The 24,931-nt window shown below is 49.1% G+C and overlaps 9 protein-coding genes across 11 annotated transcripts; 6 read left to right on the plus strand and 3 right to left on the minus strand.

Annotated features, from left to right (window-relative positions):
- Positions 1-367: 367 nt before the first annotated feature.
- Positions 368-4,032, minus strand: FVEG_15004 (hypothetical protein; the record flags this gene model as incomplete). Of its 3 annotated transcripts, XM_018904091.1 has the most annotated exons (6): positions 3,462-4,032; positions 3,042-3,400; positions 2,613-2,955; positions 2,238-2,557; positions 1,826-2,185; positions 368-1,760 (listed from the first exon to the last, which is right to left on the minus strand). In XM_018904091.1, exons 1-6 carry the CDS (start codon positions 3,633-3,635, stop codon positions 1,133-1,135), a joined length of 2,184 nt encoding a protein of 727 aa, XP_018745561.1. In that variant the 5' UTR covers positions 3,636-4,032. The 3 variants fall into 3 exon arrangements, with proteins under 3 accessions (XP_018745561.1, XP_018745563.1, XP_018745562.1); XM_018904093.1 differs by having other exon boundaries at positions 1,826-2,557; XM_018904092.1 differs by having other exon boundaries at positions 1,678-2,185.
- A 1,681-nt stretch (positions 4,033-5,713) lies between these two features.
- Positions 5,714-8,065, plus strand: FVEG_02214 (vesicle-associated membrane protein 4). Its single transcript, XM_018889418.1, has 3 exons — positions 5,714-6,205; positions 6,609-6,840; positions 6,897-8,065. Exons 1-3 carry the CDS (start codon positions 6,101-6,103, stop codon positions 6,911-6,913), a joined length of 354 nt encoding a protein of 117 aa, XP_018745560.1. The 5' UTR covers positions 5,714-6,100; the 3' UTR covers positions 6,914-8,065.
- Positions 8,066-8,494: 429 nt separating this feature from the next.
- On the plus strand, positions 8,495-10,116 carry FVEG_02213 (N-acetyl-gamma-glutamyl-phosphate reductase; the record flags this gene model as incomplete). Its single annotated transcript, XM_018889417.1, has 2 exons — positions 8,495-8,898; positions 8,949-10,116. 2 exons carry the CDS (start codon positions 8,495-8,497, stop codon positions 10,114-10,116), a joined length of 1,572 nt encoding a protein of 523 aa, XP_018745559.1.
- Positions 10,117-11,510: 1,394 nt separating this feature from the next.
- FVEG_15003 (hypothetical protein) lies at positions 11,511-11,942 on the plus strand (the record flags this gene model as incomplete). The annotated part of the gene is made up of 2 exons (XM_018904090.1): positions 11,511-11,706; positions 11,767-11,942. The coding sequence occupies 2 exons, from the start codon at positions 11,511-11,513 to the stop codon at positions 11,940-11,942; spliced, it is 372 nt and encodes a 123-aa protein (XP_018745558.1).
- Positions 11,943-12,611: 669 nt separating this feature from the next.
- On the plus strand, positions 12,612-13,664 carry FVEG_02212 (hypothetical protein; the record flags this gene model as incomplete). Its single annotated transcript, XM_018889416.1, has 3 exons — positions 12,612-12,896; positions 12,954-13,059; positions 13,111-13,664. 3 exons carry the CDS (start codon positions 12,612-12,614, stop codon positions 13,662-13,664), a joined length of 945 nt encoding a protein of 314 aa, XP_018745557.1.
- A 1,343-nt stretch (positions 13,665-15,007) lies between these two features.
- On the plus strand, positions 15,008-15,583 carry FVEG_02211 (hypothetical protein; the record flags this gene model as incomplete). The annotated part of the gene is made up of 2 exons (XM_018889415.1): positions 15,008-15,224; positions 15,543-15,583. 2 exons carry the CDS (start codon positions 15,008-15,010, stop codon positions 15,581-15,583), a joined length of 258 nt encoding a protein of 85 aa, XP_018745556.1.
- A 775-nt stretch (positions 15,584-16,358) lies between these two features.
- Positions 16,359-16,963, minus strand: FVEG_15002 (hypothetical protein; the record flags this gene model as incomplete). The annotated part of the gene is made up of 1 exon (XM_018904089.1): positions 16,359-16,963. Exon 1 carries the CDS (start codon positions 16,632-16,634, stop codon positions 16,359-16,361), a length of 276 nt encoding a protein of 91 aa, XP_018745555.1. The 5' UTR covers positions 16,635-16,963.
- A 1,715-nt stretch (positions 16,964-18,678) lies between these two features.
- Positions 18,679-20,681, minus strand: FVEG_02210 (hypothetical protein). The gene is made up of 3 exons (XM_018889414.1): positions 20,124-20,681; positions 20,025-20,072; positions 18,679-19,966 (listed from the first exon to the last, which is right to left on the minus strand). The coding sequence occupies exons 1-3, from the start codon at positions 20,265-20,267 to the stop codon at positions 18,944-18,946; spliced, it is 1,215 nt and encodes a 404-aa protein (XP_018745554.1). The 5' UTR covers positions 20,268-20,681; the 3' UTR covers positions 18,679-18,943.
- Positions 20,682-22,598: 1,917 nt separating this feature from the next.
- On the plus strand, positions 22,599-24,458 carry FVEG_02209 (hypothetical protein; the record flags this gene model as incomplete). Its single annotated transcript, XM_018889413.1, has 2 exons — positions 22,599-23,470; positions 23,522-24,458. Exons 1-2 carry the CDS (start codon positions 22,962-22,964, stop codon positions 24,456-24,458), a joined length of 1,446 nt encoding a protein of 481 aa, XP_018745553.1. The 5' UTR covers positions 22,599-22,961.
- Positions 24,459-24,931: the final 473 nt, after the last annotated feature.

The raw sequence follows: 24,931 nt of genomic DNA on the forward strand, positions 1-24,931 counted from the left end.
GACGGGCCAAGTCCAGCCTGTATCTGAATGGTATGTACGCAGTATCCGTACATACCTATCGACCTCTTGAAATAGAATATCACAATGTGAAGAGCAAGTCTCGGTAGCACGGCAGCCAAGAATATGTGACATGAGGGGTTTGGTGGTTGACCCATCAAATTTATTTTATTTCAGCAGTTCAGGTTGTAAGACAAGAATTTGGGGCCAAGCCCGTCGCTTGATTACGCTCAGTAAATGACGGAACATCCATCCCCGGTCGGTCTTTGCTCGGCTGACATTTCTTATCGAGATTCTGGTGTTCACTTTGATATCCCAATCTTCAACATGCTGATGATATGACTTGGAGGGATTTTGGCAGGCCTACGGAGTACATACTACCCATCCTCAATACTCTGTCTGATTCAACACACTGTGCATCAAAGCGCCATAGAAGAGCTTGTATAAAACATCCGGGAAGGATCATGTCGGTAGTAGATTAATCTATTTCTCTTTTGTTCTAAGGGTTTGTTTATCGATTTTCCCGTAAACCGGCCGAGTCTGACGAACCATGGACCCATCGCAAACCAGGTCAATCCATGGGAGTATTGATATTGACTGCCTAGGTATCTATTTCCAAGTGACCAAGGTTCCAGACTTTCGAAAACAGGCATTTTGTGGTTTATGGTACCAACCATCAAAACACTTGTTCCCCAGAAATGGTTGATTCAGATGCTGATCAGCCGTTCCGTATTTGTTCATAGCCGAGGCGAACTGAATAAAGCACTACTAACATAGAGGTTCATATCGCAAATACACTCTTTTAGTCCAGCGGTGTTCCCCTCGTTACGCTGGCCGCAAACTCCTCCCTTTTGTTCAACTGTCATATAGACGCCAGTGTTACCAATTGTCCCATGTTCAAAGCACGACTGGTACTGCTTATTGTACTTCCCCTTCTTCTTCTCCCTCTCCTGCTCAACGGCAATTGTAATGTGTTGCCTTATTCTATTAATCATTTTTGACTCGGAACCCAATTCCATTGCTGGTTTCTTGTTCAGGGTACCTTATTCAAGAAGCTTCTGAGCCAGTGGTGGTTTGCTCAACAAGCCACTTCTGGTCATTGGTGCTGATCATTCCATTCATTGAATGCTCCGTCTCACAATGTGTCCCAAGTATTATCATCAGACTCTACCGGCTCATCCTCGCTTGAGTCGCCCGCCTTTGTAAACTCCCGAAACAGTGCAATGTCCTCAAACCTGTCAGACAGGCTCTCCACACTTGCTTCTTCGGGATCCGTCATGGCAAGATTCAGATCAGCCATGAAAGTCGCCCGTATATCTTCCGACGGACTGGTCAGCCTATTCTCCTCAAACTGCACCATTAGTCTCCGTGCTTCGTCTGCGGATAGATCGCCTTGCTGAAGCGCCATGGACAATATGCTACGACCGATGGTTTCGGCAAATCGGAATGCTCCTCGTAGTTCTCCATAACTTTCGACACAGAAGAATAGGTAAAAGCGCCAGGCAGGATCCTTTGTATCTCCAAGGATCGCATTGGCGATGTGGATCAGAGCAGTATGCCACAACATCGTGTAAGATGAACATGCGTGTCTTTCTCGGTATACCACCACAAGACGCTTGAGCTGATTCACGGATGCCTTGTATGCAGCGTCAGGCGAGCTGCGCCTGCAGGGAAATGTTTTCAGCCGTAGTGGCTTCGGCGAGTCCCTCGCACGAACTGTAAATGGGCGAAGGACACATAGAATAGCGACATGGAACCAGATACTGCCATTCGGTTAGCTCTAACAGAAGGACTATTGTTGGGAAGAGGCGAGAAAGTCGAAACGTACTGAAAGACCAAAACATGATGCGGACTCTGCTCTGAACGCACCATAGATGGAGGCAGTGTTTCCGCCCAAGCTATCAACTCTCGATATTTGTATTCCGCAAAGGCGAGTGCAATGTGACTGCTGAGGCTTTCGCGCGGGAAAGGCTGGTCACGATAGTATTTCAATGTCACCTCGTGCATTATTCTCCAAAATCGACACACAATTGGAAACGTGTCCCCCAAGTACGTCTGCTTAGATCTCTGCTGATGAGACTCGGGGCTGGGCTCAGAAGGGTCATGCCATTCATGTCCTGGTATTGGGACTAAGGGGGGGTGCTCGGGATACGAGAGGCCAGGTTGTTGATAGAACAAAGCCATAAGCCTGAGGACGTTAACATCAGATCTTGTCTGAGATCTCGACTTTCTGAACCCACACTATCCAGTTAAAAGCCCCCCAAGCAGCATACGATGTCGCGCTTTGTAGATCTGGGCTCACTTGCTTTGCTTTCGAAATCGCAACGCTTTGCTCGACGCCAAAAAGCCCCAGACGAGCGCCCATGGCATTCACTTCAGATACATACGTCAAGACGTAGTGATCCTTTCCATTACCCAGATATGCTAAGCCCAGCAGTTGTGTTGCAGCAAGATTTAGCAGAGAATCTGTCGCTTTTTCAAGGGACCAGCGTTTTTCAGCCTCTTCACAAAACTGTGGTATGAATGACTGGACAGTAGAGTCGACCGCACTGTACATTTGCTATCATTGTCTCAGCAAGGCTAGTCAAGCATCACACTCTTTCCAGGTCACTCACACAGCTCCAGTACATAATGGTACTGACCAGTAGTTTACTGCAGTATTTGGTTCGACAATGGACCAGATCTTCCATAAACAAGGTAGGATCAAAGGGACCCAATAAGGGGTGGTCAGTCTCCAGATATAGTGATATGGCTTTTGCTGCCAAGCCGGAGGCGATTGGTACAGAGGTCCAAAACCCAATATCTAGTTCTTCTAGTCGTTCGCCACATGAACTTAGGGGGGGTTCCAGGCTCTGGGTAGGATCATGGGCTGGGAACGGGTTCGAGCCACTGTTGGTTGTCGGGGGGCTTTTGTCGTTTTGCGTGCTCGATGATGCCCGGCTGACGCTGAAGAACTTCCTGTTAAATGTCAGCTAAAGTTGGCGATAACGCAGCTGTGTGGCCGGATGGCGAGTGGTGAGACTTTTCACACCCAGTCAGCTTACTTCAAGATACTAGATTCAAGGGGTTGAAGCGCGGGAAACGCGAGAGAATGTCTTGCCACGAGCTCAGCTTCAAGACCCAGGTACCGAGGATGCTCATGGGAGCGTTCACAGTCACTGATGTTTCTTGTCATCCGCGATTGGATTATCGACACAGCTGTATCGAGATCTGCGTGGCTTCGTAGGACTCGTAGAATATCGATGGCCTGCGCCTCGGGTGCTGTCTTCAAAATGTCAAACAGCCCCAGGATCTGTTCCGTTACCTTACTCGTCTGGCCTGGACTTTGAGTCTCAGCGTAGGTACATGCTGCCTTTTCGCCGCGTCGTCGACAAGCCTCGCACATGGGCTTTCTTCCGTCGCACTATTTGGCAAATCGTGTTAACAGGGACCAAATGGGTTACCGCTTTTCTTGAGAAGCTTACACGAATCTTCCTCTTACGGCACGAGTTGCATGCTAGTTGTGTTCCGATTCGTTGCCGCTTCAAAGGTTCGTCGCTGGAGGACCGTGGAGTCGAGGAAGATCCTGATGGATGCGAGTTGGGGGGCGAGTTTTCGTTGGGAGGGATAGGGAGCAGTTGGCGATATCTCTTGGACATTGCTTGGACTCGTGATACTACTGGCAAGGGGACCGTCAAAGACAGTAAGTAGTATCACAGTTGACGGGACGCAAGGGATCAGATAAGGTATTCGGTGACGAGTAATCTCTGTGCTTTACATGGGTTTCCTTTCACGTGTTTCATCATTCAAATGAGTGAAGGTTGGAAGTGCTCCAGTATGTTAAGTACGAAGTTAAGGGATGTGTGCACACAAATACACGAGACTTCTCAATCAATGGGTGCATCGCTAACCCAATCAACTCAACGCTGCTACAATCAGCTTCCCAAACAATCTGCCAATGATCAGAGTCCTGTATGCCATATTCGCACAATTACTTAGTGAAAGGAAAGACACAATTACACTGTAGCTCAATCAATTGTGGAGGAACACGATCGAGTTCGGAGGGAGATCCGGCTCAAATGATTGGCTCCAGCTCACGAACCAAATCTGCATTAAGGGTCGGCTTGACGAAATAATCATACCTTGTTGTGTCCAATCCCATATCATGACATCCATACATAGGGTGACGTATACTTCTGTGACAGATGCTCGTACTGCCTGATTTATTATCGATGACCTGAAGTCTGAGTCGCCACGAGAATGAATCACATAGTGTATAGATCTCTGTTTTGTTGAACTTCGAAACCATTCTCCTCTTCTCAAGTCTTCCACAAAATTAGTGAAGCATTGGAGTCTGGTCCTAACCACAGGCCGTTTGTGTTACATCAGCCAGATCGAATCGACGTTTCGATCGAATCCTGTCATCTGGACGACCCCTGTTGTCGAGTTTTCTTAGTTGCATGTTCCAACATTCTGGAAGCCTCTTCCATCATGATGATGACAGAATGACCGCTTCCCCCATATTCATACCCTTATATCCAGGTTCCATTATCTCAGCGTTTCAACAAGATCTACTAGATTAAGAATGTTTCTCATTCAGCAAATCACGCTTTAAGGATGCTTGCCGTTCATTGCTATTCGTGCCTATACGCAGATTAGGTGTGATTATAGATCGTGTCACAGAACATCATGGATAGCAGCGTCTATGCCCTCTCGATTTGTATGGGTAATAGAGTAAGATGTAGTTACCAAAAGAACAGAGTACTAATAGCAGTTATCTGCCCCTGGCTTCAAGTTACTGATATTGATTGGTGATGATGTTGGGTGAGGTTCAATGTAGTCTCTCAATGGCAGTATTTTGAAACCCATACTTGTATGTGAAGCATCCAACACAGACCTGGAGGTTTCATGATGTGTTTCATGATAACGCAGCAGATAATGTCTCCATGGCAGGCTTTCAGCAACTACTCTGAAAATCTGTGACCATCATTGTTCCTAGTTATGATATCTAGGTATGTCAGTCCAAGACACCTCAAGCACCGATTTATATAGATCTCTATTGCGTGGCCTATCAAGACCCATCTATGACTATGTATGTGTTTGGCATTGCATATTTCCGCAACAATATCAACGACACCAGCTGCTGTGTTGTCGCAAGTCTTTCTGGTGAAACCTTGAGCACTAATACTCGTTCATGTGTTTCCAAGTGCATGAATGGGCCGTTTGAGGGTCCCCCAATGTGGATGCCTAACACTCAATTGAATCGTATGCGGCGCTGTTACTGAGGTGAGCCGTGGCTGATTGTGGCTGTACTTGGATGCGAATACGGGCAGCGTCTCCGCGCTTACTGAAAAGGGACGACTTGGGTTACAGCATCACATGAGTCTGTCATCACCAGTCCCATTGGATAACCTTGTTAGGCATTGCGTACCGCGACTCAAAGCAACAGGAAGAACGTATCACTGCGCGAATAGATTACAGTGCAACCACTCTCCTGATAAGTGCGAGCAATGAATTGAAAGCCTTTGCAGTAGGACAGGTCAGGACGTTTGCTATACAGCACTTTTTATAGGCAGACTATGTGCTCACTGCTCCATGGCGTCTATTGACTGTCAGGGCCAAAAATAGAACCGTCGAATGGACGAACTACTTGTACCTCCGTACCTAACCAACCTAAGGTACCAGATGAACCCTGATAAATTGAAAAGGACAAAGACTCTTGATTGCCAAAGCGTAAGTTAAGTTCTCTGTAGGCCTTCGAATCATGTAGAAGTACTTAGCCACGTTAAAGCAACCTCTGAAGCCCGCCCGAACCCCCCGGTGGTGGCCTCGTCACCCAGCAGCGCCCCAAAACCAGCTCCGCCCTAGGTTCACCTGCAACCTGGTCACTCACTACCTACCTAGGTACTTGTTTCGCCTGGACCAGTGCAGCGTCTCACAATCAACTTCCCTCTTCCAACCTCTCGCTACGCCAACCTCCTCCTTTCGAATATCACAACGACACGACACGACAGCACTGTAATCGCGAACTTGTTCTCCTGCACTTTCCAACCTTTCGCGCTATTCCGACCGATACCCTTTTGTTATTTCCTAGCGACTTGAACATCTCCAAACCACAGCCAAAATGCCTGAGCAGGAAGCCCCCTACGACCCTTACATCCCCAGCGGCCAGGCTGGAGCCCAACAACAGGGCGCTGGCGGCAATGCTAGAACGCAGGCGCTACAAGCTGTAAGTTTGTTTCGATGATTTTCGTGCTGCGCTGGTGTTTTTCGGATGGTCATGGATTGCGACACCTGGCGACGAGGCTGTTTGGTGACAGATGACGGATGACGCCTCCTTTTGGTAATTTACAAATGATTTGCGATAGAATCGCAATTTTCCGAAGAGCCATCAACGGGCCACTGGCAAATCGTGCGATAATAGCCCAAGAGCAGTTACGCATCATCATGATATCCGTTCCGAGCAACCCGACCAAACGCCACTTGCCCCAGTGTGCCAATGCTTGATGGGCTTCCGCAACGTCCTCGTAATCTTGCCATCAGGCGACGCCAGTGTCCGACCCATGCCGCGCCTCACATCACCAGCGCTGCAATGTCTCTAGTGTTGGAATTTGAACTAATGCAGTCGGCAGCAAATTGATGACACCGTGGGTGTGATGCGTGACAACATCAACAAGGTTTCTCAACGCGGTGAGCGCCTGGATGCTCTTCAGGATAAGACCGACAACTTGGCCGTCTCGGCACAAGGTTTCCGTCGAGGAGCCAATAGAGTCCGTAAGCAGATGTGGTGGAAGGATATGAAGATGCGAATGTGTCTGATTATCGGTATTATCATTCTACTGGTCATCATCATTGTCCCCTCTGGTATGTATTGGGCCTCTCAAAGATGTATTGACGAAGATCTTGCTAATCCTCCCCAGTTGTGGCTACTCGTTAATAGCCCAATCATCTGTTTGGGTACCACTTGGTCCTTACGATACACACGCTGGGACATGACGACATCGAATATCGCAAGCTACGACCATGGGAAATGGAACTTTTGGGCAACCGGCCATTATTGCAATGGAATATGATTTGAGCACGATGGAGTTTGTTCACGTTGGGCCCCGGTCAATGTCATGCTGGCAGTTTTCGCTCCTAGGGTGACTTACTGATGACAAGGTCTCAGTATGGCTCCTGGAACTTAAGACCGGACTGGATGTTTGAGATTAGGCGTTCCCCGATTAATTGAGATGTATACCTTTCCGCGGATCTTTGTCGTCAAACTCGGCTCCTCGTGTTGTGTCATTAGTCGCAACGAAGCGGCAGTCTGCTTACCAGATCGAAGATAGGAAGGGCGAGTTACGGTTCATGATTTCTGAGGGTAGAGGATCGGGTCAGCTCTCTAATTCCTACAGTATCCCTTCTTGTTAGTCTACTTCTTAATAGGAGATTCCTATCGCACGGCGAAAGCCCCAGTTTCATAGAAACCCATGGCGATTGTGACAAAACTTTTCTAAGGCGTGGGTAGCCGGTACTTGGATGAACTAGACTAGACAATGCCTCGAACAATAGTTGCTCCGAAAGTGGAACCTGTCTGCACAAAAGGCATCTTGTGCGTTGAGGATGAACGAAAGAGACCCCTTACAGGCTCAAGATTCGACGTACCGGAACCATGGATCCTCTGTTGGCGTCATTTGGTAGTGGGCTTCTTCTGTAAGTGCAAGGGTATTGTGGGTAGGAGTAGATTGATAACGCCGACTGATTGATAATGCCTCATCACCATCTGAGCTTTTTGAGGAGGGGATCAGGGAATGTAGCCCGTGTTACTGACCTCGGTGAATTTGCCTTGGTAGAAAGATCTACAGCGGATGGATGGGACTTTTTTTTTACCATTGTCGTTTCACTGTACAGTAGATATTTTGATGTAAATATGAACAGATGATGTCAATTTCAAGGCAAAGAATGATTGCTCGTCCATACTTGAAGGCCATCGATGAGACGGCTGGAGTATGATATTTTTCATGATGGAGCTTGATGGGAAAAATTCTGTCATGATGCAATGGAGACCAGCAAGGCGACCCCGGTCAGCTAAGGTTCTGCAAGCGGTGTCGGATCGATGGTGGATGGTTAGAGACGATGACTCTAAGGAATATGCGAGTTGAGCTTTTGAGGGATTACAAGTTAGTTACAATAACAAGACTACCTTACCTATCAAAGACCAGTCTCGACTTCTCACACGGTTATACGAACATACCTAGGTAGAAGAATTATACATAATGCAGTTGGTTACACATGAAGAAATCTTGATAGCCCTGCCTATTGCCCCTCCCCTCCATTGGAGGTGACCCCAGGTTCCTAGGTAAGGTACCTTAAGCTCTCTACACCTTTTTAGTCTCCACTGACTCACCCGGGCCTTATCTTGCCGTGTGGAGCCTCTTGATCTTCTCCTTCAAAAAGAGTCGACAGTCCTCATCCCCTCCCCCTCTTCCCATTGCACGATCTCCCTGCCATCGTCGAGTTACTAGGCTTAAGCAACATGTTTTCCGCCACTTCTGGAGCCTTCCGCGCTGGTGCCCGACGTGTCGCTCCCCGCGTCGCTCGCTCCAATGCCAAGACTGCCGCTCCGACTGCGCTCCGATCCCTCAACGTCAACCGAACCCTCTCTACAACCAAAGCCCTCGCTTCTTTGTCTGGCCGCGATAGGACCCGGGAGATTGTTGCGCAGACCATCAACAGCATTGGCAGCAGGCGGGAGGGCGAGCAGTACCTGAAGCTCTTCACCTCGGTTGAGTCCCAGAAGTTTGCCGTTATCAAGGTTGGCGGTGCCATTCTTAGCGAATACTTGGACGAGCTGTGTCGAAGCTTGGCATTCCTGAGTGGTATTGACCTCTATCCCGTGATAGTCCATGGAGCTGGTCCTCAACTGAATTCTTTGCTCGAGTTCGTGACTACTTTCAATTTGGCCAACGTTATACTGACACGGAATTTAGGTCGGCTGGGGTTGAGCCCCAGTTCGAAGAAGGTATCCGAGTCACTGACGCTAAGACCTTGGGTATTGCTCGCAAGCTTTTTCTTGAAGAGAACCTGAGGCTTATTAACCGACTGGATGAACTTGGTGTTGCGACTCGATCGATCAGCGGTGCTTTTACAGCCGATTATCTTGATAAGGAGAAGTGGCAGTATGTTGGTAAGATTACCAAGGTCAACAAAGATGCTATCGAGAAGTCTATTGAGGCTGGCTATATCCCTGTCCTCACCTCAATGGCTGAATCTGAAGACGGCCATCTCCTTAACGTGAACGCTGACGTCGCTGCTGCTGAGCTTGCCCGTGCCCTGGAGCCCCTGAAGGTTGTTTATCTGTCAGAAAAGGGCGGACTGTATGATGGCGATGGCGAGAAGATTTCCGTTATCAACTTAGATGCCGAGTTCGACCATTTAATGTCACAGCCCTGGAATCGCTATGGGACGCGACTTAAGATTCGTGAGACGAAATCCTTGCTCGATACACTCCCCCGCAGCTCATCCGTTGCTATTATACACCCCAGCGATTTGCAAAAGGAATTGTTCACCGACTCTGGTGCCGGTACCCTCATTCGTCGAGGAGACAAGATCCAGCGGGTTTCCTCTGTCAATGAGATTGGAGACATCTCCAAGTTCAAGGAGACTCTGGCCCGCGACCGCCAGGGACTTGATGCTGAGGCCACTGTCGAACGCTTTGTCGATCATCTTAAGGAGAAGAACTTCAACGCCTACTACGACGATGGAATGCAGTGTCTAGCTGTCGTCCTGCCAGCCAATGAGGAGCGACCGATTGCTACACTGGCTACTTTGAATATCACCAAGGCTGGATGGCTCAGCAACGTTGCGGAGAACGTCTTTGCTGCCGTCAAGAAAGATCACCCTAGCTTGGTCTGGACTGTCAGCGAGGAAGATGAGAACCTAACTTGGTTCTTCGAAAAGGCTGACGGAACATTCAACAAGAACGGCAATGTTCTTTTCTACTATGGATGCGACCTCCGATCTGAAGCTCTAATCCCCATCTACGAGGAGTTCAAGGCTCACGGCCGTGCTATGTTCGGCGACAACCTGGAATCTCGACTTCGAGATGCGGCCAAGACCACCAGCGAGACCTTGAATGCCTCTCAGAGCCGAACTTGATCAGGCTGATCAAACCGCCTAGCTGCGGTTTTTGAATATCTCGCGATCAAAATTCCCAATATAATATAAAACAGTTAAACATTTCACCTTCAGACCTTATTGGCGTAGGCCTTCTTCCTTGTCGTGTAACTTACAGCAGAAGTGAGGGATGAATAAACGATGTTCACTTTGAGGCAGAAGGGATGTAAAAAAAGGACACAGCATCACAAAACCAAACTGGCACACTCCTTGTATCAGAAGTCTTTGTGAAGACAACTACAGTAAGTACCTGCATTTGAGTGTGGCTTGGAAGAATCTGAGAACTGGCTGGACTGTTGCGCATGAGATAGCTGCTACAAATCAACAGTTACAATCACAGGCTGTGTTCGTCATCGCCAGATACTCCCAACTGCCACATCAGATACCAACCCGAAGCAGGAGACGTTCTGGGCCGTTTGCGTAACATGAAGTAAGGTAGCGCATCTAGCACTGGCCTCTAAGCATGGCAATGACAAAGGGGATGGCCATTAAGAATGGCACATGGTCAGTTGAGCGATAGAAAGGTCTGCTCTGATTCTATCGTCACTCCGCCGGTCACCAGTCCAAGTAAAACCTCACCAGAAAGGAGGGGTTGAGCCTCTCAAGATGGTCCTCCAAAGGCATCTATGAGGCTGTATTCTATTAGAATGAAGACTTCTGAAGAGGGAGGGTGAAGAAGCCCAGATACAGAAGAGATCAGACTAGAACTTGGAAAGGCTTGTCTGTCGTGAGTATTTTGAGTGGAGGGAACTGCTGAGGGAGGCGTATCAATTAGTGAGTGCCTTGTGTGACGTGGGAAACACGTTGTGGCTTGATTCTTCGGCTTCTTGAATTATCAAGGTCGCAGATTATGAGTCGATTTGCAAAGAGTGAGTACACGTTTAGGGTTGCTGAGGCAGCAGTAGTATGGATAACAGTTTGACCAACAAAGAGCTTTCACTCGTAGTTTACTGCTAATTCCAACCTCAAGAACCATCTGGCACTTCACTCTTTCATCCTATCGAGCTGGCCACCTAAGGATGAAACCAACACTAAGACGTTGTGCTCCAAAGCTGTTCCTGTAGTCGCCAAATAATACGTAGCAGAATTCAACCACACACAGGAGTACAGAAGTGTTGCAGGAATCATCATTCATTACAAGGCCGCCTGGGCTGTGAGGTATCTGCTGGGTTGACAACTGACGGCAGCTGGCTGAGTCTGAGTCTCGCAACAGCCCCTCAACCCACGTTCATTGTTAATTCACGATGAATAGATGAATCAACTTCACAATGTCATTTTGGTTTCTATTGTTGCAAGCTCATCGACATCAACGACTGATCACTGTGCACAAATATCTGACCTCACCAGAGTAACCCAAGGCGCCCGAGTCTCGACCTATGAGCCGTCTCGAAATAGGCCTTATTGTGGGAGTCAGCGCTCTTTTCATCACCTTGATCTTTTTCATCTTCCTCATCCGAGCCCTTTACCAACGCCGTCGCGAAAGGGTGCTGAGGAAAATGGCCGAGGATGCCAGAAACCGTACTCCCGAAGAGGAGATGTTGCGCCGCCGGCTGGCATGGCTTCAAGTTGAGCGTGAGTCAAAGTAATGGCATGACGCAAAGAGAAAGCTGCTAAAAATGAACATGTTTACAGGCATCATGCAAAGCCTGCGCTGCGTATGGGTGGATAAAGACAACAACCCAACCGATCCACCCCCCGAAGTCGTTGAATTTCACCGGCGCAAGGGTCGTAACCCGTACCAGATGCCGCACATGCCACAGCTGGAGTCGAAGCCGGAGCCGGAGCCACAGTTCAAGGAAGCGAACTAGATTCAAACCTGTATCATCCGTCCATCCACCACAAAAATGCGAACGTGGCAAAGCAGTCGAGATGTGACAAGACATGGATATGGGATGCGAACGGGCGTAGACTAGGTATTGCAACCGACGTTGTATCGAACGTGCACATATAAGAATGTTGCTCTCGAATCAAGAAGGATTGGGTTGCTTGCAGTGCAATGCAGGGTTATATCAAGGCAAGGTCGCCTTAGCTACAGTACCAGTCAGCCCAGGGCCAGATTCCACAGTGATGATCGACAATGCATAGGTAGTCATCCATATTCGAGATATTATCAATGGACGCCTTTGCATAATATGCCACTCTGTTATTGTTTTATTCCCGAACGAAAGAGGAATGTGTATAAGCGTTTGCTAAAAACACCTAGTCACCCGCTGAACGAAATAGAAATGCTTGATTTTGTAGCAATCATGTACATACCTACCTAGGGAGAGTAAGATAGCAGATAAATTGGACATGCCAAACCCCGAATCAATAGCTCCATGGCGCGTCATCTAAAGTCACGTGATTACCTGTCAAAGAAAGCTCCAGCAGCCAATCCACAAGCCTTCCTACCGCCACATTCCGCGTTTCAAGCCAATTCCTTCAACTCCAACACGCGATATCAAACATAATTTTGAGCTGAGGCCGACTTTGCCCCAATGGCTTCGCGATCGCCATCTCGCGGCCGTTACAGGTCGCGCACGCGCTCACCTGCTGCACGCTCTGAACGTTCTCGTTCACCCCAGCGCCGCCATCGTCCCGACTCGCGGTCACCTGCCCGCTCCACATCACCTCAGCGTCGTAATGGCCGTTACAGATCTCGCAGCCGCACTCGGAGCCGTAGCAACAGTCGGAGTCGAAGCCGCAGTCGTAGCTGGAGCCGCGGGGCCCGCGATCGCAACGACAGAGATAGGAGTGCTTCCCCAGCCGCTAAGAGCACAAAGGTATGTCTTAAACAAACATTCATGGCCAGGTTACGGAAACTGACCTAGTATGCTTAGATTGTAGTAGAGCGACTTTCCAAAAACATTAATGAGCAACATCTTTATGAGATCTTTGGGCAGTTTGGACGCATTAAGGATCTTGATCTTCCCATAAACAGAACCTGTAAGATAACCGCCTCCCATTTAATCGGTCATCAGCTAATAACAATCAAAGTTGGAACAAACCGTGGCACGGCATACATACTTTACGACTACGAGGACGATGCCGAGGCCGCGATAGCCCACATGCATGAAGCTCAGGTGGATGGATCCGCGATCAATGTGTCCATAGTGCTTCCCCGTCGCAAGCTTTCTCCTGCGCCTCCAACAGCTCGGCGTGGAGCCAACATTGATCCCAGAGTGCCGTTTGCGGGAGTACGTGGGGGTCCCCCTGGTGCAGGCATCGGAGGAAATAACGGCATGGGTGGTGGTGGTGGTGGTCGCCGCCGAGCATCTCCAGGGAGTCGGTACGGACCCAGGTCTGATGTGTATCGCCCAGGATCGCGTTCGCCTTCCAGATCGTCGGCTGGCCCCCCTCCTTCCCGTGGCGGTGGTGGAAGCCGATACCGCAGTCGATCCAACAACTCCTTTTCATCTAGATCACGCTCGAGATCTCCAGTTCCCCGGCGAAAAGCAGCCGGCCGCCACGATGATCACGAGACAAGACGACGCGGGAGCATTGATAGTCGCGAAGGTCGAAGTCGATCTCGAGGACGCGGTCCAAAATGATTCAAAAGCTCTTCAGGTGTAATTAATTTGCTTCGAGTGGCGTTACGAGGGGATAGGGAAAAGGGAACAGAATAAACAACGGCCCCAGGTTCTAATTAGCTCTCGGAAACAAGTTAGTCACTTATATCTGTCTCCCGTTTGGCAAACTGACATCTGACCAGATGAAGATGGCCGTCTTGCCATGTTCGGCCACGAGGACTCTCAAGAATCCCGCCTATCATCTTTTTGAATCAGACCGGAGGCTCTCTCCGTCCTATTACGGCCAATCACTCGCCCATTACCCGACTCATGTGTCAATGTCCTAGTCCAATTCATGTACGTGATCTCGTTTTGGTTTCGGTGTTTCAGGACAATTGCCCCCGATGCATTTCCATGGATATGCACAAGTCACAGATTTCGGAGCCGGGAAGTTGAGGATAGACTTTGAGTGCTACTGCTCCAGCCACTAGTTTCGAACGTATATCGACCATTCAGGGACCAGTCACTGGTCACTAGATCCCATCTACCATTTGTCACGTTTCGCACCTCTCCCCGCTCGGCTAAGGGGACCTGGTGTGGGGATATGAGAGAACCCATGCTTTGTAGACTAAGTCTTGGCGCAACTCGACCCTTCGCGATAGTTTGATCCAACCAACACTCCATTATGCACCGAAGCACGGCAACAGTGGGATGATTCGAGTAGCACTGCCCATATAAGCAGCATGGTCTATCGAGCCAAGACAGCCTGATACCAGGCCGGGGTCTTGGTCTTGGCCTCAGCATCCTTCACCCACAACGGTGGCTTCTCCTATAGGGCTGAGGAGAGGCCGATCCCACGATGCCGCTCTTGCAAGCAAGATCCATGAATCGTGAGCGACCAGGGTAGGGTATTGTTTGGTCTTGAGCTTGGCTTGGGTCACCGTTTCAAGAGGGGCCGCTGTCAGACTGCACCACTCGCCATTCGACAGTCTGTCATGCCCTCTTGTGCGGCCAAGTCGTGGCTCACAGCTGTCAAAGCGAGCTCGGTTTAAACATGCACCGAACACATAGAGCGCAGATGTTTGACACATAGCAGATCTGACACCACCAAGAGTGTCTTGACAGGAATGATGTCCACACATTCTCTCACACCCTGCATATCGGTACAGTACTGGATAAGCTGTGCGTTGCAGCGGTGACATCGCATCCAGGGTATAGTAGGCACCTCCTTGCGGGTTTTGTGACGAGATCCCATTATGCACTGGCGTGGATCGAGGCCGTGGCAGCTTTAAGCACAGTCGCACATCGCATCACTCTCGGCGGCTATACTAGCATTGTGTATTCACCGTCAAGAGCATATCATACCCAGCCTGTGATCCACTTGCATGGCGCCAATTACGAGATCCTGGGGCAGGGTACGGGTAAAGGCGCTGCCGGCTAGTCAAGCCAGGAGATTTTTCCCTAATCAGCTGGAAGCCTATAAAGGCAAGATTCTGAGGCCCGATGGACAACACCTCGGCTTGTACTGGGGTGTCGAGCCCCCTTTCTCACATTACTGCTTTAGGAGCCTTGCATACGCAGCATGGTACGACAGAGAAGGTGGTGTGTGGCGCATAGTGTCTGTTTCGAGAACCATGGCAAAAGCCTGGAGAGCCTGGTAGACGGACAGCTGTCATAGGTCTGTATTCGAGTTTGGCAGCTGTCTCCGACAAAGGTACCGTGCACGTTGCACGGTTCAAGTCGGTTGTGCTACCGAGCACTTATGGCTCGGCTGCGTTTTCTGTCTGATCACTCAGGCTAGTCAGGTAATCTTTGCCTTTGAGGTCTCCTCGGCAGCCAAATTGGGACCCCACCGATCTCTTTGGGATGCTAGGCGTTCCTTTTGAGTTGACGCTATCATACATTGGAAGCCAGTTTCAGCTTGTATGAACCACGGCAGGTATATTGAGCCCAGAGCCTAAGAACAGCTTTACGCACATCATCAATGCCCTAGCATGCCGTCTTTAGTCTCTTTGTTATCCCCATGCATAGGGGTTTTCCAACGGGTGCCTACTGCCTCGACCCTGCTATGAAGAGCATTCTCTAGAAATATGAATAAATGGCTATTGCTATGGATTCTGGTTGAGGCTCAAATCGCCGATGAGAATATCGGTGGCTGTGCCATGGCCATAACGGTACTTATTTAGCGCATATTGAAATATCTACTTGCCTTCCTTACTCGGTCCCCGGGCCCTGGACTGGCTGGACCCTACTCAGATGCGTGGACTCTGCTCATCTGGGCAACATGTTCGCCGTGCATATTCAATCCCCCTCACTGGTTTGACCACCTGATGGGCTCGGTGCCGACGATGTGTTGCTGTGAGGCACGATGCTGGATACGACGACGATGATCCTTTGAGAAACAGCGAGAAAGCCACCGGGTTTTAAGGCCTGATCCTGGGGCGCGGGCGCGGGTCTAGATGCCGTCGACTACACCTTGCGCAGCTGATCGTGTAGGTCAACGTGGATATCTATCGCGAACCACCTTACACATTGATCTGACGAGCATCCTACCCACCTGGCCAAGATCGAGGATGTGCCATGTCGTCCAAGGGCGAAACGTGAGCCTCATTAAGAGGATCGGTGTCGCACCGACTATCTGGAGATACTGGGGGCGGCAGTAATGTCGAAGCATAGTATAACATAAACAACGAGCCTAAACTAAGACTATCTATCGGATACCATTTACCACTTCGACTAGTGTCTCTGGAGGACTAGGACCCAGTGTGTCCTCTGTTTCTTTATTTCCTGTCTTGATGCCTCTAGAGGTGCAGCCTTTTGAATTCTCCCACATGTCCCTGATGCCTCGGGCTCATCCTCACCTCTATCTTCGCCCTCACTTCCACACTTTGCGTGTGGCTCACTGCCCGATGTCTCTCGAATCGCAAGATCCAGACCCTCCGCCAACACCTCCAGGAGGGCCGCGTGTCCCTCCTCCTCAGCCAGACCCGCCGCCGTCTCCTCCTCATACATGGGAACTGCTCTGACCTTTGGGGCGTTTGTACTAGCAATCTTTGTTATCTTGTGCCAGATTTTCTTTACCGATCAAGCCTCTTTCCGCTCTCTTGGAGTGACAAGGGTTCTGCTTTTCTCGAAGCCAAGATCGACCTCCAAGAAGAGACCCCTGTTCCGCCACCTGGGGTTCGTGTATTGGGGATCGACCTTATGAAGGACAGTTACAAGAGAGTACAATAGGCAGGAGAGGAGTTTATGCCAAGCATCATGCCACTTATCATACAGCACCATGTCCGAAGTCTCATGCTTCTTCGCATCGCATCTCGTGGAGCGATCATACCAGGATTCAACATATGGCCCGAAACAAGACTTTGGACCGAACAGGCGAGAAGTACGGGAGTGATGGATAAGCCACAGACTGGCAGCGTTTATGGTGTGGGTTGCGAGACGTGCATCATTTCATAGGGGTGTGAGAGTGGGAGTGTAAGTTTTGCCTGAGACGGACAGACCAGTCCGTTACGGTATGGTACGGCACGGTGCGGTACAGCACAATACGGTCCGGTCCGGTGCATTACGGAGCGTGAGGTATAGGTCACGGATGCAGACCCTGAAGGGCTCTGCCAGAAGTGATAGGGAGAGCTGACTGGGGTACTGGTTTGTGGGGGATGCGTTGACAGACGGATGAATCTGGTAGAGCAGCAATCCGATGATGCGGCTTAGCACATGAGCGACACACACAGAGAGGCCGACATGTCACTCTTTTGATTTTGAGGCCTCTAGCATGTTATATCGATTATGAATCTTCGAAGAGTCAACTCAGTGAGCGAGCGTGCTACTCTTTCGGGTGGGGGTGACAGGTTCTGGTTCTGGTTCTGAGCCTGATTCCAATTCCGATTCCGTATCCATTCATAGTGGGCAAAGGTACTGATTCATGATCCTTTCCACATCCTGACTCTCTTTGGTTGAAACGGTTTCCATCGTCGCCGAACTAAGCTTGTTAGTCGAGTAAGGCGAGGCAGGGCAAGGTATCTTAGTCGATTAGTTTAGTCGCTGAGCGGTATATTACAACGGGAGACGGGTCTATCGCGTTTATTTATCACGTCTTGACTTGACTTGACTTTACATGCATGGTCTGTCGTCCGTGTATTCGGCGTAACTATCTCAAATACTGCCTCCTGTGACTGTGGATTTATTCCCCGTGCTTGTGCCATCCATTGGATCCATATCTGTGATAACGAATGACTCAGTTGCCAAGGAATGGATACTCGTTACGAAACATTTACGCTCCTCTTCTGATCTACGGATTTCCTTTTCCTGTATGTATCTCCGGGATGAGTAATTGAGTAACTCGCCGTCGCCTCAGTAATAAGCACCTAAATGACACGAAGACTTTACCTCCACTACTAACTAACCTTACCTTGCTTACACCTGTGCTAGCCCAGCCCGCTTCACTTACAGGCAAAGATACGTGCGATATCCTTGTCAATCAAACGCACCGCCCGTTCTATTCCCCCTAGTTACAGATTCTCGGGCTTTACCTATTATGGTCATCGGCCGAGACACTGGCAGGCTTTTCCATTTCTAAATTATGCTGTACCCCACGAACCAGGTGAGCAATTCTGGCCGGGTTGCTTTTGCCAGGGGCTTCAAATACTTACCCTAGACCCCCCCCTCCCGCAGCGGCATCTTCCGTGCGCCATGACAATTTCGCTGTTCCGTTTGTACCAAAAACTTGTATTTTGTATACTGAATATGGCAAGTCGTGGTGCCATTTACTGGGTTTCTAACTATTACAGTATGTAACTACAGTAGTACTGACCAGATGACGAGGGTTTATCTTTCGTGGCAATCATAATTGCATGCATTAACACCCGTGGGCTTGAACGGATCTAGATCTCTCCGTGTATCGACAGGAGACCAAGGGGAAAACTTCACCAATCACTTTACACGCCTAGAGGATAACGATATCCGTTCAAGTTAAAAAACCTCATCCGAACGACAGTACAAGACTAACGATATATGTCGTCGGAAGACTTGACTGACACGGAGTTAATGAGAAGTCCGGACGACAAGTAGGTACCATGACTTGTTTCGCCAAGAAGTTCGGTCCACGTTGATCAAACACTGCTTGACCAAGAACAAGATTTGTGGAATCTGAGGGAACACACTGGCCAAAAGGAGGATGTTTGCTTCCGTTAACGAATGTTGGGGTAATACTTGATCGAACGATAGAGAGATCTATACCACTGCAAAGCCAACCGATCCAAAACACCAAAGCCCAAGAAGGCGAACACAGAACAAAGAGGCCATAAGAACACCAGCTCCTACTACAAGAGCGCCATCCCCGCACCTATACCCACGATACCCAGTGCAGCGCGGGCAACATGTGCTGTGGCCCGAGGAGCAGCCACTCCCCTGCTTGACCTTGTTGTGAACCACGGCGTTGCCATGGCGTTGTTCTCGGCATCATCTGCCGGTGTAGGCGTTGGTGTGTTTGTCGCTGGACAACTCGCGGTACAAGGGATATCCGAGTCGAAGACATCGTCAACGCCAGCAGACTTGAACACAGGATTTTGAAGCCAGAGACTAGGGTTAGGAGCCGCATTGGCCTCCTTTGGGTTATTGACATTGGAGATGATGTGAAGGATACCATTAGAAATGAGAAGGTCAGTCGTGATGATCTTGGCCGAGTTGACGAACTTCTCATTACCAATTTGGCGGACGTGGACCTCCTCTCCAGTCAATGTGGTCAGAGATGTGGCATTGTCAAGGTCAGTCGAGACCAGGACCTTGCCCGGTACAATGTGGTATCCCATGACACTTGCCAGCTCCTTGGCCGACATGCCGCTGAGTGCACTGCCAACCATCTCCATAGCCTGATCTCTTGGAGCAAAGACAGTGATGTCCTGGCGACCAGCGAGATCAGGCATGAGGCCAGCTCTAAAGAGTCCCCCGAGAAACGAGTCAACCTTGCTTGCCATGAGGACCTGGCGAATACCAGAGGGCGGAATCAACAGACTGTCAACAATCTGGATGAGTCCGCCTTGAAACTTGATATCGTAATTGATAACTGTAGCTCGATTGCCCAGCCGGGTGCTGAAGATGACATCGTCAGGCTGTTTGTTGATAAGTATGTTCTGACCAGCAGTGACATTGCTCCATTTAGGATTGTGAAGAAGGGTAGGCTTGACATATGCAGGCCCCTCCTTCAGCTTCATTGTGCTTATAGTACCCTGAAGAATGTGGTACTGAAGCAGCGGAACAGTGACCTTGGCATCGTTCGGGTCCCAAATATTGGAGAGAGGAGAATAGGGGATTTGGTTGAAAGCATCATTGGAAGGAGCAACAATCTAAGAAACATCAGAAATTAGTCGTTTCCCCTGAGGCTAGGAGTCAGACTCAACTTACGGTGACACCCTCATAGCTGGGCAGTTGCAACAGGACATCGGGGAATTTCTGAAGGCGTTAGATAACAGTCTTTGGCTCACAACGTAACACATTTCATACCTGGATCAATTTGTAGTATGTTGAAAGCTTGGGATGCCTTGACAAAACACTGCCCAGGTCCATGGGCAGAGCTTCAGTGGCATCATCAGCAACTGCCAGTGACACAAGACTGGCAATGCCAGCAAATACTCTAAACAGAAGCATTGCGTAGTTATCTGTTCTTTGGAAAATGAATGCGATGAAAACTGAAGAGGCAAGCTTGTAATGATAGGAAAGTAGCCTATACACTATCTGGTCTACAAACTCCAAGAAAGCGTTGACTTTAGTGAGCAACCTTGTAGTATCTGGTGCAGGAGTGAAAGATCAAAGAAAGCTCGGTGAATTGTTTCAGACAAACGAGTGAAATGTGAAATAGGGAGCGTGGTCAACACGGTAAATGAGCGAAGTCCATCCAGGAACGATGGGAAGAAATTCAGAAACCCGGAACCAAAAAACGGTCATTCAACAGGGCTTAATAGGACTCTCAAGAGACGAGGCGCTGACACATCCTCCTGTACGGATATCCCGCCAGTCATAGGAATTTTGGAAGCTAATTAGAGCCGGGTAACGCTTATGGTGAGGGACGCTACTGGTAGCCTCATCAAGAGAGCTTCCAGAACTCGAACGCCTCACGAGTGACACCCAAAAATATCGCCAAGCCTCTGCCATTGCTATGCGGTACGGTACTTGGGAGTCTGGGAGTGTTGTAGCATCTATGGATCGGCGGGCATGCCGAAATCCGACCCCTGGACCCTGCTAAGAACCCTGCATTGCAAGGATGTCGTTAGTGGCCCAGATCTCCGGATTGGGACTGACGACCACGAGCCATCATTTCATCCAATAACAGGAAGGAACCCTTGCTCACTCGAACATGATCAGATATCATACAAAGTATAGCCATTGAAAATGTTTTGAGGTCATATCTTGGGCCGAGAAACATGGGTATTTTTGGCCCGCACATCCCGAGTAGCCATCAACCAATGCACCTTGGCATTGCTGCTTCTTGTATTGCAAGAATTTCTTGGCCTGGGTGACAGCATACAATCCTCGTAGGGCTTATTATATTGCTTCCTGACACTGTACGGAAGAGAGGAGACCACCAGAAATAGAAAGTTGTGTGGTCAGTGACGAGGCACGCTGTAATATAGTAATGGGAGAAAGCGTCGGATGTTGGCCTCGTCTAAGTGTCTGAGCATCGTCGACCAGTCGGTGACTTAAATTTGGACCATATCGTTTTGTTGAAACCATAACAAATGTACACGTAAAGCGCCTCAAGAAGCCATTTGCCTCGGCTTCGCTGGCTCTGGAAGTGGCCTCAAACCCGTAGGACCCAGCCAAGGGCGACTTGTGGTTCAATTTGACCATGTCCAGTTCCGAACTCCTCTTAGTAAGGTGTGATGGCGCTCGTGGCGCTATTCCCTGGTGAAGCTATCGGTCCCGAGTATGCGGTACGAATACTGCGAGTTTTCCGTTGAAAGATACAGACAATCCACCAGGTAAGCAATTGTCATATCATAGTTATTGGTGTTTCAGCTACCCATCACCTCAAAGTTAGAACGAAGCACACACCGCTGCCGTAGATAAGCTTGCTCCAGGTTAGTATTGATAGAGTTTGCATCGAGCCGTGGGGTTAGAGTACCAGGCCCAATCATATCTGGTCATGAGTGCACCAAGTTTAATGGTTGTTTGCCGAAAGGCTGCTTAGAAGGTCATGATCCTAGGTCGGCTGGGTTCCGTTCGGGGCGTGCAAGTCGAAAGGATTCTGAAGTTGCACCGGGCGTTGACCTAGACATCAACTCCTGATCGCCATACATTATTGGTAAGTGGAAATAGAGTTGAGGAGTTTGAATAAGCGGGACGGGCGTGAGGCTTGTCTCAGTCATAGCAAGTTTGCTCTCACTCGCAACTAACTCGTTGCCGTTATACCGTGCTCGCTGAAGCTACAACGCCAGGTCAAACGGGAAGTCGGCAAAGGCGGATGATACATGAGTACTATCAGGTACTATTGATTAACTGAAGCCACCCTCAGATGAACCAGAAGATGCTCGTAATAGACAATCTCTATCCAAGGAAACGGCAATGTTCTCATAAAACTGGGGGCAGGGGAAACTCCCCAGATCACGCTTCTGTTCCTGCATAGGGCGGGAACTAAAACTCAAGAGGAAGTCCTATTGTTCCAGCCATCGCGATAGTGCACACTCAAATTCGGCCTAAAAAGTTTGTTATCGACGGTTGCGAGAGAGGGCTCAAGACGGCGACGACCGCGCTGAGAATGATGGTGATGGTGAGAAGGATGGAATGCAGTGACCATAGTTCAGTGGAGCTAATATAAGTTGACGTACAGTGTTGGTGAAGCTACGCACAGTGATCCTTATGGGCATTGCGCACAGTGTCGATCGAGCCAACACTGTACTTATACCTAGTCCGATCGACTTACAATCCATCCCATCCCGTTCTTAGCAACTCGTGTTTGTCTTGCCAAGCAATCGGCGGATCAGCCTTGTTCTCGATTTCTCCATCCAGTGATGGCTTCATCATGTCCAGCTTGACTGGGCTTAGCCTTTCCTCTTCTCAGTGCCACAATTCTCTATCATCCGCCAGATCTTCCCCCTTGGCCAATGAATTCGATACGTGATCCCATTGTGCGATTTCTGACATGAAAGAAAAATCCAAATTTGGCTTTCTCCTTGACTAGCTACTCATTCCTTACCTTGTATTGGTTCCTGACTAGCCCAAATCACCTTGAATCATGAATGTCACTGTGGTGTTGAATCTTATCACCAGACTTCTCCCTTCTAAACAAATCCAGCCTCTTCGGTTTTATTTACTCGAATCTCATTTCTCACCTGCTTGCTTGACATGAATAACCCATATCGAAAAAGCAGTTACGGCGGGCACGACGGCCCTGGCCCGACTGATACGTCACGAAGGTCTATGGACGCCAGTGGCCCTCACGAGGCAACCTCAACAGGATACCGCCACAGTATTGATCCTGGACGAGGTTCAGGTTCGGGTGGTCACGGCGGCATGTTCAGTATTCCAGAGTACTCGAGCCCTGCCTCAGACTCTGAATCTACGTCTGGCTCAGGAACTCAGATCGACGAGCGAAATCGATACTTTCATTCAAGGAGAGTGAAACCAGGCGAGGTTGAGAAACCGTGGCTTGAGAAGACCAACCCTAAAGAAAAATGGGTGACTATCCTTCCCATTCTTGCCATCTTCCTCGGCCTCGCGGGTTCTGGCTTTCTTGTCTGGGATGGCATTCGGAGTGTAGTCAAGAACAAGTATTGTCTTGTTATGGATGAGGATTTCAGCCAAGGTCTGAACCCCAACATTTGGACTAAGGAAGTCGAAGTTGGTGGCTATGGGTATGTTGAATTATGATATCTCTTTTTCGCTTACACGACTAACTCACTCAGAAACGGTCAATTCGAGCAGACAACTAACACAGACGAGAACGTCTATGTCGAAGATGGTAAACTCATCATCAAGGCGACTTTGCAGGATCCCAAGTTAATGCAGAAGAACAACGTCATCAATCTTCTCAAGGCCGGCACTTGCACCTCTAAAGTCTGGTCCAACTGTGTTGCCTCCACCAATTTGACTGCTGGAAATAACAGCGTGGTTCCTCCCGCTCGATCTGGTCGCATCAATACCAAGAAGGGCGCCAACATTAGGTATGGCCGCATCGAGGTCACCGCCAAGCTCCCTGAGGGTGACTGGCTCTGGCCTGCTATCTGGATGCTCCCAAGACAGAGTGTCTACGGTGCCTGGCCTAGATCTGGCGAGATCGACATCATTGAATCTCGCGGAAACAATTGGACGTACAAACAAGGCGGAAACGACATTGTTTCCTCGGCACTACACTGGGGTCCCAACTCTGCCAACGATGGCTGGTGGAAGACCAACAACAAGCGAAAAGCCCTTCACACCACCTATAGCGCTGGTTTCAACATGTTTGGCTTGGAGTGGTCTGAAAAATACCTCTTCACTTATGTCAACACCCGACTCCTCCAAGTCACATACACCAACTTCAAGAAGCCCATGTATAAACGAGGGGGGTTCCCCGACGTGGATCAGAATGGCACCCGGCTCACTGATCCATGGACCATCTCACCTAATGTGAACGCGCCGTTCGATCAGGAGTTTTATCTCATTCTCAATGTCGCCGTGGGCGGCACGAATGGGTGGTTTGAGGATGGAAAGTCTGATAAACCGTGGTACGATGCCTCGCCGACGGCAAAGAAGGACTTTTGGGACGCAAGAGAGCGGTGGTATCCAACTTGGACACAGCCACAGCTTGAAGTCAGCCGAGTACTCATGATGCAACAGTGCAATAGCAATGAGGATCTATAAAAATGAGAACAAAGTAATGAACAGTGATCGCGGGGATCATTGTTTGATGATATATATATATCAATTTGAGGCTAGTTTTACGGTACAGTCTTTCTATTTGATGAAGTTCTTTTTTTATAGAGTTGAATTCAAAAGAAAGGCATCATATAAGTTCCACTGTACCGTCACTGTTCAACACACAGTTAAAAGGTGAGAGTTAATAAGAGTGTCTCATAAGTTGTCTGACTCCATATTTACGGCATCTCAACACCAAGATTCAAGTGAATGGCTTCAGGGATTCCTATCTATTGTACTGCCGTTGTGCTAACTTACATCAAGTATCAACAGCCGTTTTTACCACTTGGCGTTGGATATCCTTTTACGAATCTTAAGGGAACCGATTAACAATGAAGTCCATATCTACTGGCTTTGTGATTGAGCAGAGCGGTACCAACACCATTAATGTCCAACTTTTCGTAAAAATTCCTGTGTAA

Source organism: Fusarium verticillioides, chromosome 6 (assembly GCF_000149555.1).
Source record: "Fusarium verticillioides 7600 chromosome 6, whole genome shotgun sequence".
NCBI classification, from domain to species: domain Eukaryota; kingdom Fungi; phylum Ascomycota; class Sordariomycetes; order Hypocreales; family Nectriaceae; genus Fusarium; species Fusarium verticillioides.

Bases quoted from the DNA above. Each gene is read 5' to 3' on its own strand.
- FVEG_02214 (XM_018889418.1), top strand. From the start codon at position 6,101: ATGCCTGAGCAGGAAGCCCCCTACGACCCTTACATCCCCAGCGGCCAG. The intron at 6,206-6,608 runs GTAAGTTTGTTT...TGCAGTCGGCAG, and splicing joins GAACGCAGGCGCTACAAGCT to CAAATTGATGACACCGTGGG.
- FVEG_02210 (XM_018889414.1), bottom strand. From the start codon at position 20,267: ATGCTTCTGTTTAGAGTATTTGCTGGCATTGCCAGTCTTGTGTCACTG. The intron at 20,073-20,123 runs GTATGAAATGTG...TAACGCCTTCAG, and splicing joins CATACTACAAATTGATCCAG to AAATTCCCCGATGTCCTGTT. The intron at 19,967-20,024 runs GTAAGTTGAGTC...GATGTTTCTTAG, and splicing joins CCAGCTATGAGGGTGTCACC to ATTGTTGCTCCTTCCAATGA.